Below are 19,053 nucleotides of genomic sequence, written 5' to 3'. Positions count from 1 at the left end.
AGTGATCGGGGACCTCAGACACTGACTCCCGAGGGCGCTCGGATCTCGGGGCTGCTCCTCCCAGACCCTCCCGCAGGCCTCCCGGAATAGAGCGGGTGTTTAAAAGGGCACTCAGAGCTCTCGGCCTGGTCTCCGCCCCCACGCACACGCAAAGTAGGGAAGGCTCCGAAAGGACCTGAAAAGAAGGGACAGAGACTTAGCCCGGAATAGGGACCCTGTCATGGAGTCTGAAAGGCAGCGACCCAGCCCTAGCGATCGGCGCGCACCGTGAGCGCTCCTGAAAATATTTGACATTTCAGTGACCTTCCTTGACTAGCCTCCCAAATAATACCCTGCACTCTTCCGTGCTAACACACAGCCTGCTTAATTTTCCTTTTAGCACTTCTATCCCAGTCTCCCACTGGACGGTAAACTCCACCAGGGCGGGGCCTTTCTCCTCTGTATCCCTGGCACAAAGTAGGCACCTAACAAATAATGCTGAATATTTGAACAAATGAATGAATGAGGACAGAAAAAAGGAAAAAGAGAAGGTCAGACAGCCGTTCCACAACAAAGATTTTTCTCTTCACCGCCCCCCGCCCCAAACTCTATGTTTAGGATTCCCCTGGGAGCTTTCTTTCGCGGTCCTTCCTGGCCCAGCACCTGGGAAGGATAGGACCCCCGTTGCCCTCTGTATGTATCCTGTGGGGGTCTTCCCAGGCATGTTCTGGGGGTGCATTCTCCTCAGGATTGAACCACCAGAAGGCAGGACACCAGCTTCCCACAAACATGAGTACCAGCATGGCATGGAAAACAATTATTGTTAATCAAATAAATAATGCACACCTTAGGAAAGAATTATTTTAAAGAAATTCTTCTGCAAGTTCTTGTGGACAGAAGGAACCCACTGGAAAGCAGATTAATGTATCCCTTTTCTAAACCTTAAAAGTCTATGTATTGAATTTATTTAAAAACCATAACTGCAGTTGCAAAGGATGCACAGAACCTGTTGTCTCAGAAGTTTCCATTAGGGGTTGACTGTTCTTACTCATTTGGTGATTTTTACTACCTCTCAACACTCCCTGTCCACCCCTTACCATCTCTGTAGATAATTTTTTTAAATGGTAAATGTCCTTGTTTAACTTTGCAAAACTTACTATCAGTTAGGCTATGAGCTGTTCCTGGCACCTACTGCCCAGGAAGCACGGGGCTCTTAGATTCTCAGTGCCAGGGGTAGGGTGTGTGGGGGGGGTAATTATCCATATTTTTGGCAGTGAAGCTTAAGCCCGATATTCATGAAGGGCCTGGTTCCAAATCCACGCTCTGTTCCTACCGGGTTTTTCAAGAGGAAGCTCTCACTGCCTTCCCTTCTGAAGAATCAAAAAGATCTCAGCCTGGGTTTGGCCCTTCCAGCTGAGCGCTCCTGGACTCACCATCTTCTCCCACCCCTGTGCCTTCTCACGGAACCAGAACTACCTGCCTTGAGATTCAACAGAAGTGGCCCAGAGAATCCGCTCTTGAAGCATAAAGTACAATACAGTAGGAATCTAAAAACTTTTGAGTGCTTACTATGTGCCAGGCCCTGAGCTGGGAGTCCAAAGAGCTAGGACAGTCGCTGGAAAGCCTCTATCCCAACTAGGAGCACTGTCAACCGCGCCCCGGGGCCTTAGCCCGGGCTCACCCCTAAGCGTCTCGAGAAGCCCCTCTGCCAAGGGCCGCTGAGGGCTCAGTCCTGCCACCTGATCCACCGCCTGTACCTCTCCAAGGGTGTTCTCCGCATCCCCCCTTCCCGCGCCCCCGCCCGGTTCTCTGCGCTCTGCCGGCCAGCCGGCCCTCTCCAACTACAGCATCTGTCCAATTCCGAAACTGGACCATTCCCCACCCACCCACCCATATAAACCAGAAACGGAACGTTTATTCAGGGCCCTGGTTTTGTCAGCCCTTAGCTGGTCAGATTTTATGTGCATTTTAATACGATCAAATCTGAGGTTGAGACGCGTTCTGGAGTTTGCTGGCAGCTAAGCGGGCTGCCCAGGCTCCAGGAAGAATCTTGAGCCTGAGGCGGCATAACTTGACCCCAAGGCACGCCGGCTCTCACGCTCGGCCTTTCCCCAGGGCCTGCACTCAGCCAGCCGGGAGAAAAGAACTTAGCAAAGTTCAGGAAAGCTCCGCTGGCCCTCCTGTCCTCCGCTAGCTTTGCGCGGGCGCCTGTGGCCAGGCGCTCAGATCCTGAGGTGCAGGTGGGGTGTGGAGGGGACAGACAAGGACAAAGCTGAGGATCTTGGTCCTTATTCATGAGTCCGGCCAGTAAGTACGTATTGAACGTCACAGAGAGACAGGCTCTGCACTGGGCATTTAGGGACACCGCGGGCGCAAGCCCTCCCGGCTCCAACTTCCCGAGGGTTGCTAGGCCAGGCCAGACTATGCCGGAGCATGACACTGGGCCCAATATCACTTATCACTGTAGCAAGTAATAAGGACCGGGACGGTGGGATGGACTTCGAAGGGATTTTTAATCGAAACTTGCGGGGAGGGTTGCCGGGGAAGGCCTGAGATCTGTAAGTTGAGACCTGAAAGACACTGAGCACTTCGCCGCCTGGCGAGGGCTTCGGTTGAGCCCGCTTTTTCTCTCACCTGCCCTGTGTCCACGCGCGTCTCTTCTCTACTCTTTCTCACCACCTGTCTCTGTGTGTCTCTAGTTTCGTTTCCCACGGTCCCAGGGGCCAAGGACAGTCGCTCAACTTCTCCCGGAAAGAAGGGGCAGCGTCCCGGGCCTCCTTAAGGAGGAAGAATTCCTGGAAGTCAGTCACCCTGGTGACATCCCTACACCGGGTCCAGGATGTGCTGGACCAAGCCCAGACACCGGCCCACGCCAGCAGGAATACGCTCGACACCTGTGCAGGGACGAATATCAATTCCATCAGCACCCTTTGCAAAAACAAAGCACAAATGTGATAAAGCGGGACAAACCCTCAGATCTTCCAGCTCCTTCGAAGCTGTGGGTACAATTCGGGGTCACATCTAGGGTCTCGAAAGCTCCCTTGCAACCTCTGAACCCACGCAGCCCTGTATCCTCCGAAGGCCGCAGTCTTGCTAAGGGCACGCAGCAAGACGTGGACAAGCCGGGGACGCCCAGGTCCAGAGTTGACACTGTGGGCGCCGCCCAGCCACCCCCGCCCCGCCAGCCCCCGGTGCCAAGAGCGGCGGCAAGGCGCGCGGGTATGCTTCTCCGTGCGTCAAAATCCCGGCCGCGCAGCTCTACCACGCCACCGAGGGGGCCTCGGAGCGCACAAGGGAAGCCATTCAAAAATGTTAATAAGCTTATTAAAATAAGCGGCTTTACTGGCTCTTGTTTTACAGCGTGCCGCTCACCCTTGCTTTCTGGTGGACCACGGGAGAGAAAACACTTGTGGCATTAATTTTTTTTTTTTCTTAACGCGTCGTGGTTTCCATCCAAGGACAGGGGACTCTCTGGAGCTCAGCGCGGCCACAGAAGCAGAATAGCCTCAGGTCTCCCTCCCAAGCTTACTGGGTGGGGAGAAGTCCTCGCATCGGAAAAGCTGGACTTTTCAAAACAGCTGACCACCCAGGCCGGGGAAGCAGATAAAGGAGGCCCAAAGATAAGGACCTTGGGGAGGCCTGTAGACAGCATCTTGGGGAACCCAAATTCTTTGTAAAAATAAAACAACTCCACCCCCTAAAAAAAACCTGCTTATAAAGGGGATGGCATTATTTAAAGTAAAATATAGAAAGGCTTTGTCCTTACTTCCACTTCAAGCCGGGGGTGAGTGTACACCCCAAACACTACCCAGAAGCCTGAAGGAGCATCTCACAACTCTCTTTTCTTTCCTTCTTCTTCTTCTTTATTTAATTTTTAAAACAGAGATTCTGAGAAAAGAAATTAATTTCCTAAGATTGAAGTGAGTGGCAGAGCTGCTTCTCACCTGTGGACTCCAAGTCCGAAGCAGAATCACTTTATGGATCTATGGGGCCATTGAGCCCGATTTGACCACTTCTCACGCTCGAATATGCAGGCTGGAGAGAGAAGCTCTCACCTTGTGCATCCCAGATTTCCAGGGCCGGGATTTCCCTAAGTGCCGGGGCGGGGCGCACGTCCAAGTCATAGGGAGCGCTGCTCAGCCAGGAGGCCTGAATGTGGCGATGGGAGGGGGCCGAGCCGGAAAGGACTCACCAAGAAGCCCCGAGGCCTTGAGCAACCCCTACGCTGATCCTCACGCCAAAAACTAAAGTTGCAATTGCAAAAACAGCAGGGAGGGATGCAGGCGCTCGCCGGAGACCGTGAGGCCTGTGCAGAGACCACGAGCTCTTGGCTTCGCTGGCGCACTAACCGCCCGGCTGCGGGCCGCACCCGGGATTGTGGGCGGGGGCGCGGAGGGAGAAAACCCGGACGCTTGTAGGTGGAAGAGTGTGAGAGAGCGCGGGCCTTGCGCGGGTGCGTGTGTCACGCACACTCACGCAAGCGTAGGGGGAACTTGAAGCCCAGCACAGAGCTTACCTCGCTGGAGGCTCCGGGGTGGCGCCCCCGCGGCTACCGAATATCCCCTTTGAACTTGACATTCCAATAGGAATAGAAAGGGGCTGTTCGCCCACGCCGCGGGTTCCGGGTCAGCTCCGGGTCGGTCAGAAGCCACGCTCCTGCCTTTCCCTGCCCGATTCAAAGCCAAAAACTTCAACAGTAATGACAGCGCTTCGGGAGGACTGCGGGGCTGCAGGGCCGTTTGCCGCAGTTCTCACATTCGTGAATTGCCCTAAATTTGGACTTTCGACCCTTCCTTCATACACCCAACAGGTTTGAAATAAGTTCATTGTTCAACTTAACCTGGATCCCGCACTGGACCACCCCGCTTGTAATCTTTTTTTTTTTTTTAATAAATGCTTTAATGATTTTTAACGACCCAGTTTATGTTGAATAACTTCTATGTGTGACTACAGGGGAAAAAAATTTATTACATGATGTAACCATTTACAATATAATACACTTTTTACAACCCTGTTTTGGCATTTCTTCATTTCAAAAACATATTTATCAGGAGACTCGAAAACTGGAGGAGGCCCAGGTTATCTATCCCTCTGAGGGCCCCTTCGTGGAGCACACCACAGAGCACTTAGAAACCTCTGAAGGATGCAGGAGTTCAAGGAAGATTGTTTAAGATCAGCCAAATCAGCATTGCCCAGAAGTTCATAATAATAATAATCATGGCAACAATAATAATGAGTCCACACCAGCTGCACAGTGCTTAATGGTTTTAAAAGCACACCCACCCTCTTGTGATCCAACCACCCTGAAACCAAACGTGGGGAATGCTAGCTCTGAAGCTGAAGGACAATTCACCCTGCTGCCTCAAATCCTAAAATATGCATCTAATCTTTGAATGACTCTGACTTGGTCTCTTAATGGCCTGTGACTTTGGGCAAGTCACATTGCATCTTTGAGCCTCAGTTTCCCCACTTGCAAAATGGAGGTCATGTCCACCCAGCTAAAAGGCGGCCTCAAGGAACTACCGAGGGACAGGATGCAGGAAGCACTTTTTCACTTGTAATGTCCCAGACAAAGGAATAGAGTTATAGTTATTGTTATCATTGTTATTGGTGGTGGTATGTATTGCTTGGCTGCTCCTTCCGGCCTCTGCTCCTGTTTCCTTGGCCGCTGGCGGTGCGGCCTTCACACTTTCACTGGTGGCCTGACTTCTACAGTAGCGCGGCTACACCTGCGATGCATCAATCCGCCCCGCCTGCCCTCAGCTCTTTCAAGCATATGCTGTGTCCAGCAGGCCCCACGGAGCTCGATGTGGTTCCCAACGAAGACTGTTAGCCGGGAGGAGGTTGGTGGCCTGCAAGACTGAAGCCCTGCAGCTCCTCGGCATAGGCCTGAGCCCCAGCACGGGTCTGCCTCGCTCCCCTCCACTCCTCCGGGCCCAGAAGCTGCTCCACCAGTGTTCTGGTTCCCGGGAATGTGTGATTCTCCCCACTGCTCAGCTTTCCCCGAGGCAGGAGCCTTTCTATAAGGCGAGGTGAATTCCGTGGACTTGAGAGAGGTCGGTTTCTACCTTTCTCCTGGTGATGAAACGCGGGTGGAGTATCGGCCTGGCCGGACCGAGCTCTGGTGGCCAGTTGGGGCCCCCACCCCGCGGACGTCTGCAGGCCGTGGATGAGGTCCTGCCTCTGTGGGATGCTCGGTGTGGCTCGGACACACTCTGCCAGTTTCCCGCTCCCCTAGAAGCCGCTCCTCCTCGGGCCCAGCCTCTCGGGGGTCGGGGCACCGCTACCACTAAGTTGCCTCTCAGAGGCGCGGGGACATCGTGTACTGAGCTCTCTTCTGACCTTCTCAAATGAAGTCAGATTCGTTGTCACCCTCTTTTCCTTGCTAGAGTGGAGGAGCGGGATTCGCTGTGGCCCGGAAGCCCTTTATTTTCTTAAATGGAATCTATCCCCAAACTCTCCCTGCTTGACCCAGCTCTTTAGAGATACTCTCCGGGGGTCCATGAACCCCTCAAATCAAGTCACTTTGAGTGAGACGCGGCTTGGGATCGCCATGGTGAACAGGTCGGGAGTTTGAGTTTTACACACACACACACACACACACACACACACACACACACACACACACAAAACATCAGTGACATTTGGTAGCCTTATCATCCCAAATTTGTTATCCAGAGGAAGATTTTTAGTCTAAGCCTGATTCCTTGGAACTGATTTCTGCACGGGTCACAGAGTGTTCTGTCCCCTTTCCCAGCCATTGCTCCCCCATCTAAGTGTGTGGGTCGAACCCAGTGATCTTTAAGGCCAGGTCTGAGATTCACTAAGGGCTGAAAGGGATTGAGAAGGATGAAGCCAAAAGTCTACCTGACTCAGGTGACAACTGCTCCTTGCAACCAGGTCCTGAGAAGGCCCAGAGGGCTCAGCGGGGCCCAGGGTCGCAGGGAGTGGATGAAGGAAGATCCCCTTGGACAGGAAGCAGGGCGGGCAGAAAGAAGAACTTTCTCATCTTCAAAGAAAGGGCGGGGGTGGGAGTAGAGAAGGAAAAGGAAACGAAGAAAGTAATACCGAAAATTCCCAACAGGAGCCGCATTTGCGGCCTGGGGTCCAGGTAAAGACATACATCTTGGGTCACGAAATGCGGTGGGAAATCCTCGGAGGGTGGGCTGGACCCGGAGGCTGCCTCCAGCTCTTGGAATCAGATCTTAACGGCGTTCGCGCCAACGCCAGCCTCGGAGCAGCTCAGAGTGAAACTGCAACAATACGCGTCAAACTGAATTCGTTTGAGTCATTTTTCCCGAACGACTCGAGCCAGCCCAGTAGAACTGACTCAGGCTGGGAGCCGGAGAGGGGACGAGGAAGGGAAGGGGCGCCGACTGGCCTACGGAAGAAAGTTCCCAGTCCTCTGGATTCCAAATCCGCAAGGATGGAGAGCAAACTACCGTCTTAGGATGCAGCCACAAACAACTGACGTTTTCAGAAGGGGAAAAAAACCCTGTCCCCGCCAAAAAAATAACCCCTCAGTAATGGCGATCTCTGGAGAGAAGAGAAGGGATTCTAGCATTATTGGAAAACTTCTAACTTTCTATAAGGAAAATGCATTCATGATTAATGATGAAATTAAAGTGGAATTTTAAAAACATGTCAGAAAGAAACAAAATGATTGCGGGAATCCTTTGGAAGGTAGTTGGACTTGGGGGCTAGGGTGTGCATCTCCTGAGGGCGTTTGCTTTTCCCTTGGCGTCTCACTGTTTCCAGAAGCGGGAATCGCTTCGTAAAGCCTTTGTTGCGACTCTCTGCCCCCTCCGGGCTGAGGTGTAGCATAAGCCCGGCCAAGGCCTTTGGGGTGCCAAGGCCGGAGGGTCCAAGGCTGGGAAAGCTCGCAGGCGGAGGAGGAGGGCGAGGCGGCCTATCTGCTGCGGTGATATTGAAAGTAGCCCGGGCCTGGGTTTCAGTGTTTTCCCGACTGAGGCCACGGACCGGGGGCCTTGGCGCCTGCCATGTGGCATTAACTCTTCCTTGCTCTCCCCGGACCCGACGTGAGGGGCGTGTAGTGGTGAGCGCTTTGCTCCGGTGAATCCTTGGCATCTGGGGAGTCATTCTGGGGAACGCCGGCGGGGCGCGTTCAGCTTTAAAATGGAGTAATAAATAACCATCTCCCTGCCCATCCTCTGCTCCCACGGTGGGCTTCTGTGCGGATCAAGTGACGACGTGTCACTGAGGGAGTGAGTGGAAGCGCTTTGCAACAAGGTGCAGCGTCATTTGCACCCGGCAGGGGTCAAAGCACAGGTGACCCTCCCCGGGAGACACCTTATTAGCTTCTCGTTCTCCCCTAACCGCTTCAGAATTCCAGCGAGAGTTCTTGCCTATTCTGGAAATGAAATAATGACAGGAACGCTTAGAGAAAACGCTCAGAAAATCGAAAGCAAAGAGGATGCCGGCAGGTGGAGGAGTGAAAACGTTAGGGTGGGGGATGGAAATTGGGAGCGGGTTCAGCTATGGATGCTTCCTAGACTGTGACACTAGTGACCACGAGTAAAAACGGGAATCCTAGGTATTTGCTCCGGATTCAGTGGGATTCCTCTATGACTCCTGCAAAGTCCCAGAAATGACGATTCCCTGAGCTGCGCGGATTTAAATGCTTCCTGAGGGTGAGCAGCGAGGCGACTTCCGGGAGGAGCGAGGTGTCCTGTCCTGGACTGAAAACAAGTTGGGAAAATGAGCCCACGTTACCGGTTCCCCCAAAGCCGGACAGAGAGAGGCTCAGAGAAAACACGGCGTCCAGGAGGGCATGTTAAACTAAAAGTTTATAAATTAAAGGAAAAAAATACAACGAATAGAACTTCCAAATTTCACAAATCTTTTTAAAGTTAATACTCTAGTTGAGTGCACAGTGCCCTTAAGGAGGCGACAAGCGGCGAGGTTGACACGAGGTTGACAGGATCACCTGTCTTAGGTTGCAGGGACAGGGATGGGAGAATCCTGGGTCAGGACGCAGGAGTCGCCGAGGCTAAACGGTAGAGACTGGGCCCAGCGGCCGAACTGCAGAGGACGCCGAGGAAAGGCCGGTCAAGGATATTCACATTGAATACAAAAATAACCATCATTTGAATACAAGCAACTGAAAAGTGCTACAAGTTTTAACCTCCGAAAGAAAGAAAGAAGGAAAGAAAGAAAGAAGGAAAGAAAGAAAGGAAGGAAGGAAGGAAGGAAGGAAGGAAGAAAGAAAAAGGAAGGAAGAAAGAAAGAAAGAAAGAAAGAAAGAAAGAAAGAAAGAAAGAAAGAAAATAAAAAGAAAGGAAGAAAGAAAGAAAGTTTCTGCGAAGGACTCCTGGGTTTCCTCTCTCCTGGTTCGGGGGCTCCCAGGAGCTCCCCCAGTTGGTCGCAGCCTGGACCTCCGAGAGGGAAGATGCGGGGCCCTTGCCCAGCCCTGTGCTCAGAGGCTCCCTTCCATACATTCAGCACCCAATCAGGCGCCTCCACCCGAGCTCTGACACCGGGGAGGGGTGGGGAGGAGGGCCCACAAACCAAACATTTCATGGTTCAGTGAACCCCTAGCCTGGGGCTCCTTGGGGCTGCCAGGGCTCTAAACCCCTTTGTAACAATTGCAATTTCCAAAAATAATAGATATGTAGATACACATAGATTGGTAGCATGGATACCATGAACTAGTGTGGCCTAGCGCACGAAGCTCCCGGCAGGCCTGAAATTCTGGGATTCAGGCTTGTGTGGTCTCCAGGAGTTCTCTCCTCTCTGGGAAACGCCATCCCCAGGCAGACACAATCCAAACCCAACATTATGGTGGTAATAAATAATGTCCAAGGGCTTCCAAGCAAGTGGGGCGGGGGGTAGGAACAGGGTCCCTAGGCCATAGGATGCCTCTGTTCAAACTAGAAAAAGGCGCCCCCCTCTGGGTAGACCCAGTCCCGCTGCCAGGGCGCACGTCCTGGAGAGCAGAGCCAGGGCTGGATTTCATCCTCCACCTGCCCCCTCCGCGGGGCGCCCCAGTACAGGGCACAACCTGCACAGCCATCAGCGCCCGTCTGGAGCTGGGGCGCGGGCATCATTCGCTGCCTCACCCCAGGCCGGCTCACTGGGTGCCCGCGGCGGCCGCACACGTGGAGAGTGCCCAGCCGGGGAGGCAGTAATAAGGGTAATAGTAGGAGGGCTGCAGTGGCAGCAGCGAGGGAGGCCGCAGCACCTCTCCGGGCAGGTACTGTCTCTGGTCGTCGCGCACCAGCACCTTCACTGCCACCTTCTTGGCGGCGGGCGCAGAGGCCAGTAGGTCGGCGGCCATCTGTCGGCGCTTGGTCTTGTAGCGACGGTTCTGGAACCAGATCTTCACCTGCGTCTCGGTGAGCTTCAGCGACGCGGCCAGGTCTGCGCGCTCGGGCCCGGACAGGTAGCGCTGGTGGTTGAAGCGGCGCTCCAGCTCGAAGACCTGTGCGTGGGAGAAGGCGGCGCGCGAGCGCTTCTTGCGCGGTTTGGGCGCCACGGGCTCCTCCTCCTCCTCTGCGCCGCCCGCGGGCCCGCCGCCGCTGCCGCTGCACAACGTGGGCACGCGTGCGCCTCCTGTGCCAACGCCGTCGTCCTCGACCCTCGGGCTGCGGTCGCCTGTGGACCCAGTGGGAACAGAAACGAGACACTGTCAGTGTCGCAGAGGAGTGAGGTCCGGCCTCAACCGCTGTGGTCGGGGTGGGGGGCGGAAAAACCCCTTCATGCCGCCGGAGTGGTGGGGAGGGCCTGGAAGCCGCGGGTCCTGGAGGCAAGTCTTAGAATCCTGTCCCACTCGCTTCCTGCAGCTAAGCTTGTGAGCCGGCAACGAACTCAGCCGCTGTATCAACGCTGTGCAGCCAAGATCCAGCTCCTTGCCCTCTCTGGGCTCCAGGCTCCTCTCAGCTATGTGGGCATTGGGCCTGAGCAGCCTCGCAAGCCTTCTGCGCCCTCAGCCCTCAGCCCTGGGGTTCTAGATGGCATTTCGGATACCCTCCCTGGGTTCACCGGCCTCCCCACACTCACACTCACACACGCATCGTCACAGCACACACGTGTTGGCTGCGCGTAAAGAGAAAATGGGGAGACGGATCCTGGAGACAGAAGTATTCGGATTCTTACGCCCCCATCCACCCGGAATTGTGGGAGGGCTATGGCAATAGGCTGAGCCAAGGCCATGGGTAGGCTTCTCCCTCTCTCTTACAAAAGCAATGAAAGGAGGGCTGGGGTTGGGGGTAGAGGGGTGTCCCTGCTTCGAATCCTTGGACCCTAATCTAACGCCAGCTCCTCCGCCTCTTCCCCGCTCTCCCCGCAGAACCCTAGCAGGGAGGTCCAGCACTCTGGCCTGCAGCAGATAATATTTGCTTGGGGCCAGCGTGAGGCCTACAGCACAGTCCAGCCGACCGGGCAGGCACGGGGGTCTTTCTGACCAAATGACGTGCCAGCTCGTGGTTGAGGAGGTTCCTCCCCCTGCTGAGTCTGGGATGACCTAAATCAAGCCCCTCTGCCTTCAGCTGGCTGCAGGGTTTGCCTCCAGCTCTTGGGTCCTCAGCCCGGCACAGGTCTCCTGGGCCTGGGGTCTGGAAAAGCTAAAGAAACCCTCCTCCCGAAGCTCGGGCTCGGTTGGCCTTCGGCCCACTTGAAATGATTCCTTGTTAGCTATCTTTGAGCTGCGGGGCGGGCTCTGAGACCTCGAGCTGGGAGCATCTCTGATCTCTGGGCCAGGGCCCGGATACTGGCTACCGGAGGTTTCTGGGACCCTCGCTCTTCCCTTTCCTCGATTTTGGGGATTTGGAGACAGACTCAGCCGAAGGCACTGGCTATGGAATCAAAGCCAGGGTGCAGTGGTTCTCTCCCAGTCTGGTCTAAAGCACACTGCCCCACGACGTCGTCTGAGGCTTTACCCCAGGACGCAGCGTTCTGAGGAGTTTCTCGGTCCTCTCTCGGGCTCAGTTGACGGAGGCTTAGAGCAGCCCGCGCCGGTGCGCAGAGCTTAGGGTCTTGGCAAACCCGGGGGGCCCAGGGAACAAGGTGCTAACAGCAGGCCCACCCCACTCGGCATGGTTGCTCTCCTTGCCCAACCCCTCAGCCCGGCCCCCTTCCCCGCGAAGCCTCAGCCGACCTGAGACGCTGGCCGACATCTCACTGTCGCTCCGGCCCGCGGCTTCCTCCTCCAGGTCCTTGGCTGCGGGCAGCTCACAGACCGGCTGGCCGAGGCCCAGGGTCGCCCCTGCACGGCAGGCGCCGCTGGCCCCCGGCGGGTCCGCGCAGCGCCGCCCGCCCTCGTTCTCCTCGCTCAGCGCCGAGTCCGAATCCCAGCCGCCCGGGCTCTCCGTGGTCCGCCCCGCAGCCGTCCTGGTCCCAGGCGGCGACGCCAGCAGAGAGTCCTCGGCGCCCCCCAGCGCGCTCGCGTCTGTCTCCCCAAAGAGCCGCCAGCAACAGACAGCGGGCGCCGCTGCCACCGTTGTACCGCCGGGTACGGGGCGCCCCTCCGTCGCGGGCAGCCCGCCGCGCTCCTCTTTCTTGTTGAGGATCGCCTGGATGGAGAAGGGCGTCAAGGTGTTGGCGCCGCGCACAGCCATCTGCGCCGCGGGCCGGAGCGGCTGGCCGGGCGGGCGGCTGGGGCGCGGGGCAGCTCCGAGCTGAATGGAGCGCGCGGGCCGCCGCAGCGCGAGTGAGCCCCGCGAGCGAGGCCCCTGCAGCCCACTCCTGGGCTGCCCAGCAGCCTCCGCCCCCCTCTGGCCCCGGATCAGCGCCGACCCTCACCCCCACTTCCGAGGCCCACCCCGCCCAGAGACCCCCTCCCCCCCCAATCCAGCGCCAGAAGCTCTCCTTTCGCAGCTCAGCTGGATTATCTCATCGCCTCGCGCCCTTAGGGGCGGGCCGGGGTCTGGCCCTCGGAGGACGTGGGGGGAGGATCAGTGAGGCCCCTCTGCGGCTGCAGTCCCCTCCTGAGCGCCTCCGGGGTGCACGGCCCGAGTCACTTTTTCTTTGCGCCTCTGCCTCTTCCCCGCCTGCAGGATTTCGCTTCTGGATCTTCGTCTCCTTTCCCTGCTGGGCCGGCTCTTCCGGAGCCCACCCCCAGCGGCGGCGGCGGCGGCGACGAAGGCCGCTGGATTCCGAGAGGCGCGGGGCACCCTTTTACCCCCTGTCTTGGTTTTATCTGTTTCTTCTCTCTTTCCTTCCTCAGAGTTCCACCGTAGCCCCCCCACCACCTCCCGCCCGGGTGTCATTCCTCTCTGCTGAGGGACAGCCTCAGGCCACGCCCCTTCACTGGGCTGTCCCGGCAGCTCCCGGCCGCCCATTGGTTGGCTCCGGCTGGACGTCGTCGACTTGAACAGACAAAACGGGGCACGCTGCGCGGAGAAAGTCAGGGTCTGACTTAACCCCTTTCCTCCCAAGCCTGGTCCTCGAAGCATCCTCCAGCAACAGAGAGGCTCACCCACCTAGACACGCTAAAAAAACACGATTCTTACCTCTACAGATGTAGCCACCTATTCTAGCACTTTTATGGAACACGATATTTAGTGGAGTCAGATCTGGGAGGGAAACTCAAAGTTAACGCAGTTCCATAAAACGCGCGCGTAGTTTCTGTTCTCTAGGGAGGTTTATAGATTCGAAGAATGAAATGCTTCTTCTTCTCCCCTTATACTTTTGCGGATTCCTCACTGGAATATTAATTCTTTTCTCTGAAATAATAAGTGAATTAAAATCACTGTAGAAATAGTTTTCCTTCCTCACCGGATTTTATTTGTTTCAATTTCTATAGAAGAATTAAAAAGGAAAAGATGGTACAGATAGAGCTAAAGTCAGGAGAGAAATTAGAGGGCATCTTTGGGAGAGTTTCTGGAAATTGCGCGGTCGTTTCCCTGGGCTGTCAAAACTGAATGCACTTGGAGTTTGCTAAATTTTACACGAGGAAGAAAATTGAAACTTTGTTCTTTAAATACTCTGTTACTTGTGAGTTGAAAAAATATGTTTTTGTTTAAAAGAATATCTGGGAACTACCATAGTAAAGATTCTGAACTGATGACATTAATGCGCTTAAAAAAAAATGAGCAGTGCATTATTTTATGTAGTAGAAGAAGCCAGGCTGAGAAACACAAATATTGTGGCTATCTCAAAACATTTGTTGCCTATTTGTATTATTTATTTTTAAATGAAGAAGTTACTTAAGGAACTTATTTCACTGTCTTCCGTAAATTTTACCAGAGATTTAAGTTAAAACCAAATACACAATTTGAACCATTAAATACGTTTAAAGAACTGTGATTTTAATTTAGTAAATTGCTGAGATTGGTGTTTTTGGTGCCTCTAAAACAAATAATATTCGCCCTTGTAGCTTTCTTTTTGGTGGTTCTTTTTCTACACCTCAGGATGAAATACATTAGTAGTTTTCAGGGTCAGTGGGGGGGCTTCGCAGCATCTCTACTTTCCAGCATTTCAGCCACGTGATGCTCTTTTGCATCCCAAATACACTGCACTGTAGTGTATTTGGGGGGGGGAGCCTCATCCTTGAAGAGGTCATTGCCCATTTATAGCTCTTTACTACTACTTCAGTTTTGAGGGAAAGGTGTTTAAATTTGGTGTCAGTAGGTGGCAAGTGTAAGGAACGGGATGCTCTTCAGGCCCAGAGGGGGAACAGAACAGAATGCTTAAGAGGTTTCAAAAGAAAGCTGTCCTTTCCTTCCTCCCGCGGACCTTCATTTATTAAGTAACACCCCTCTCCCACTGCCCTAGACAATTTGTTGTTACTCTCTGGGGGCGAGTTGAGGAGGAGATTGATTGACACAGGTCACCCAGAAGGAGAGAAACGGGCAGGTGTGAACTGCCTGTCGCAAACAGCCATCCCTTTGTGGGGTTAGGACTTGATGTGGACAAATATAGAATGAGTCCAGACACACAGGCAGGCAGAGATGTTTGCGTGTTGAGTGACTGAGTATTAGAGTGAATTTGGGGGCTATACAAAGACTTACTTGAATATATAACCACCACTTAGTTGCCCCCCCGCCAAGTTTTTTAAAGAACCCCAAATCAAAGTAGAATATACCCCTTGCCACAGTCTTGGGTAGAGGTTTTCAAAGCTTAGAAAGATGCAATTCGGTGACTTTGAGTTGTCCGTTTTTTGGTGTGTGTCCGGGGTATAAGAAAGTGGCCGCATTCCGAGTCTTCAGGAGGCTCACAGAGAGGGAGGCTTGTGTCATCTCGGGCAACTGCAGCGGTTAGTCAATCTTTAGGTCTGGGGAATGGCTGCAGGCAGGGCCGGGAGTTGGGTGTTGGCGGAGAGTAAACACACGGGTCTGAAACTACCACTAGAAGCTGTTGGTGGGGTTGGGTGGGAATGAAAAGACTTTGGGGGCCGGTGAGCGGAGGTGGACGGATGCACAGGGGCTTCCCCGGGTACGTGCAGAGTCAAGGCCGGCGAGCGGGGGTGTGTGGCGAGGGCTCAGCAGGTCAGCGCATGTCGCAGGGCTGGAGATCGCGGCGATAGGACGCGCCGGGGCCCCGCTTCCAGTCCATAAAGGGCGATTTGCTCCGCGCTTGACCCACGGCTGCCTGACGGCGCCTGAGGTTCGGTGGGCGCCGAGCTCCGGCCTGGGCCCGCCCCGGGAATCTGCGGAGCTCCGGACTCCCCTCCGCCGGCCAGTCTTCGAGGGGGCGCTAGGCTTGCTCTGCGCCGGTGCCTTCCTCCCCGGCCCCTCGCTCAGCTCTGTCCTAATCTTCTCCTTCTCCTTTCCGACTTCCACCCTCGACCTCCCCTTCCTCCTCGGCAGTTTGATTCCTGCGCGCCCCCTACATGCCGTACCCTCCAGCCCCGGGAGCAGCCTCGAGCCGAAGCGCTGCCGGATGGTGGGGCTTCCGCGGGCCGCGGCGCGGCGCAGGATGAGGGTGGGAGAGCCGAGGGCCCCGGGAGGAGGCAAACCCCATTACTCGGGAGCACGCCGCAAGCTGCTACGCACGCTCCCGCGCTCCCGGTACCCGCGTCCGCGGGGATTTTCCTGTGGGGCCACCGCGCGCAGCGTCCCTGCCGCCCTCCACCTGCGCCCGGGGCAGGATGGAGGGAGATCCGGAGAGGAGCCCGTCTCCTGTGCCCAGAGCGGCCCGAGGGCGAGCGCCAGAGGCTGTTTTGCAGTGGGAGGCCAAGCGCGTCTCTCAGACGCCAACGGCGGTGACCGAAGTCACCTGCCGTCTCTTGGCCACGGTTTCCAGTGCCTTAAAACGAGGGTTTTTACCCGGTGCTCTCCGATGCCGTTGCTAAGTTGCGCGAGCTGACGGGCGGGGAGAGGATGCCGGTGCTGGCTCGCCTGGCAGGAGCCAGATCTAGGCAGGCCGCGCTCGGCACTTACCCTCTGTCCTTATCCACAGGCTCCCGAGGGCACTCCAAGCATCCGAAGAATCCCAGGCATCAAGCAACACGCCACTTTCCCGCCAGCAGACACTGGCTCCTGGATTCCTAGGTCATCCGTTTTCAGACCCCACCAGGATTTTTCACGTACGTGGTCCAGGTATATCAGACCATTACTGTAGGCCGAGGTAGTTTTATATTTAAACAAATGTTGCTCACCAACAATGTGCCGGGACCGCAGCTTATTGTTTTCTTTAATCTACATAACCCTGAGGGTGGAGCGAGTAGAAGACATTATTATCCCTATTTTACAGATGAGGAAACTGAGACTCATGGAGTTTAAATGATTTCACCATCAGTAAGCAGCTAAATCAGGATTCAAATCTGACTTTGTGTAATGCCAACCCAGCTGGGTTTTCTACTCTAACCGCTTTTTCTCATAAACCTTCACATTTATTCTCATTAAATGTTTCCCATCGTCTTCCTTACTTATTTCTATGCTACGCATTCATCAGAAAAGGAACTTCGAACTTAAGGAAATCAAAGAAAGAATTCAGGCAGGAAAATCTAACGATTTTTTCAGTTTCGTACTTTTGAAAATAAAGAACGCTAAGGCCTGTGGATCTGAACCTAAACCTTGTTTTGTAGAAGGAAAGAAATACGCCATTGTTATTCTAATTAATAAACTAAACCATGTGTAGAGGGAGACAGCAGGTGATGGAAGTTCCGTTGAGTTCAGAAATATGGCGACCTGGGTTTTGCTCGAGGCTCCTGAGATGCTGCGATACATCCTCACGGAAGACATTTTTCCTTTGGAGCTAGTTTTCTTACCTGTAAAAAGCCAGATTTGGAAATCACCTCTCAGGCTTAAAAAGAAAAGTAGCCTTTTCGTCTGTGTACAGTGGAGGACGAGCGCCACCTAGCGGGCACCTCTGAGGGATGTGAGGATACCAAGGTAGAGAAGTAGTGTGATAAGTAGAGTCAAAAAGAGAATGTTGGTTTCATAAAACGGAATGTTTTTGCTCCTAGTCTCATGTTGTCAGGGATATAATAACCGAGGTGTTCCACTGAAGAGACTCGTCCAGACACAGTCCGGACCCCCACTGAAGACTCACCTCCCTTAAGGGGTGGGGGAAACGATGGGGCGGTTGCAGTGTGAGCCCAGAGATCTCCTGGTCTAACATCTCCTTGATTCCTCTCTGCTAGCTCCGCTGACTGCCTCTCGTGCAAACTGGACCCGGGCGCCCGCTGGATGGCGATATAAGGTACATGCAGTCTGTGAGATTTACTGGAGCCATAGGCAAGTTTTTCATTTTTTTCAGAAGCTAACTTTTTCATGAGACTAATTGGGGTATTTCACCCTAAACATCAATAAGTTCAGGCATTGCAGACAAGTCCGTCTTGTCTCTCAGATTTTATTTTTTCATTTGGGTTGTCAGTTAAGACACTGGGCGGATGATGATGCTATTTGAGGGGGCAGTTAAGGAGAAGATGGAGATCTGAGTGGATAAAGGGGAAGATGCTATGTGCTGTTACTTGTACTGAGTTTGAGATGCTTGTAAAATAACAAGAAAGTCTTCTGAATTTACTGTATTTCTGTCTGTAAGTAACTATCCTGGGGGCCTTCATGGTGTTATGCGGGTTCCCTTACAAAATTTTCCAGCCAATTTCCCTTTCTGTAGTCTCTTCCTATCATTTATTTTAAAATGTTCAACAAATATTTGAGTGCTTACTGTGTCTCAGCTACTGTTCTAGGCTCTGGGGCTCATGGCCCTGTAAGACACTACTCTCAATAGGCTAACATTCGAGTGGAGAAATATCATCAAGAAGCAAATGCCTGCATAAAGCAATGGAGGAAACATCAGATGGTGTAAGCGCTCTGAAGAAAATTACAGTGATCTGACAGAGGGTGATTTGGGGCTATTTAAAAAAAGAAAAGAAAAATTTTAAAATTTATGTTTTAATTTCAGTATAGTTTTATTAGTTTCAGGTGTACAACACAGTGATTTGATATTTGTAGAGATTATACTCCATTTAAAGTTATTATAAAATATTGGTTCTATTCCCTGTGCTGTATATTACATCCTTGTGTCTTATTTATTTTACACTTGATAGTTTGTACCTCTTAATCCCCTTCCCCTATCTTGCCCCTCCCCCATCCCTCCACTCACTCCTCTCCCCACTGGTAAGCACTACTTTGTTGTATGTATCTGTGAGTCTGTTTCTGTTCTGTTATATTCATTTGTCTGTTTTATTTTCTAGATTCCACATATAAGTGAAAACATACAATATTTGTCTTCATCTGACTTACTTCACTAAGCAGGATACCCTGCAGATCCATCTATGTTGTTGCAAATGGCAAAATTTCATTCTTTTTTGTGGCTGAGTAATATTCCTCTGTGTGTGTGTGTGTGTGTGTGTGTGTGTGTGTGTGTGTGTGCGTGTGTACACCACATCTTCTTCATCCATTCTTCTGTTGATGGACACTTAGATTGCTTCCTTATCTTACCTATTGTAAAAATGTTGCTATGAATATTGGGGTGCATGTATCTTTTCGAACTAGTGTTTTCATTTTCTTCACTTATATACCCATATGAACGATATGGTAGTTCTGTTTTTTAAAAAAACTTTTATATTTTAATTTTATTTATGTATTTATTGGCTGCACCGTGTGCCTTATGGGATCTCAGTTTCCCAACCAGGGATTGAACTTGGGCCACAGCAGTGAAAGCCCT

General features: G+C 53.3%; 1 protein-coding gene across 1 annotated transcript; it reads right to left on the bottom strand.

Annotated features, from left to right (window-relative positions):
* Nucleotides 1-10,069: 10,069 nt before the first annotated feature.
* Nucleotides 10,070-12,554, bottom strand: NKX3-2 (NK3 homeobox 2). Its single transcript, XM_024119200.1, has 2 exons — nt 12,095-12,554; nt 10,070-10,593 (listed from the first exon to the last, which is right to left on the bottom strand). Exons 1-2 carry the CDS (start codon nt 12,552-12,554, stop codon nt 10,070-10,072), a joined length of 984 nt encoding a protein of 327 aa, XP_023974968.1.
* Between the last annotated feature and the right edge of the window lie 6,499 nt (nt 12,555-19,053).

This window comes from Physeter macrocephalus, chromosome 7 (assembly GCF_002837175.3).
Source record: "Physeter macrocephalus isolate SW-GA chromosome 7, ASM283717v5, whole genome shotgun sequence".
NCBI classification, from domain to species: domain Eukaryota; kingdom Metazoa; phylum Chordata; class Mammalia; order Artiodactyla; family Physeteridae; genus Physeter; species Physeter macrocephalus.
The sequence above is the reverse complement of the archived record's forward strand: the minus strand, read 5'-3'. Positions and strand labels throughout refer to the sequence as shown.

What these genes read in the sequence shown, in the direction of transcription:
- NKX3-2 (XM_024119200.1), bottom strand. Translation starts at nt 12,554, where the DNA reads ATGGCTGTGCGCGGCGCCAACACCTTGACGCCCTTCTCCATCCAGGCG. An exon ending in GATGTCGGCCAGCGTCTCAG is followed by an intron (nt 10,594 to 12,094) that starts GTCGGCTGAGGC and finishes CTGGGTCCACAG; the next exon opens with GCGACCGCAGCCCGAGGGTC.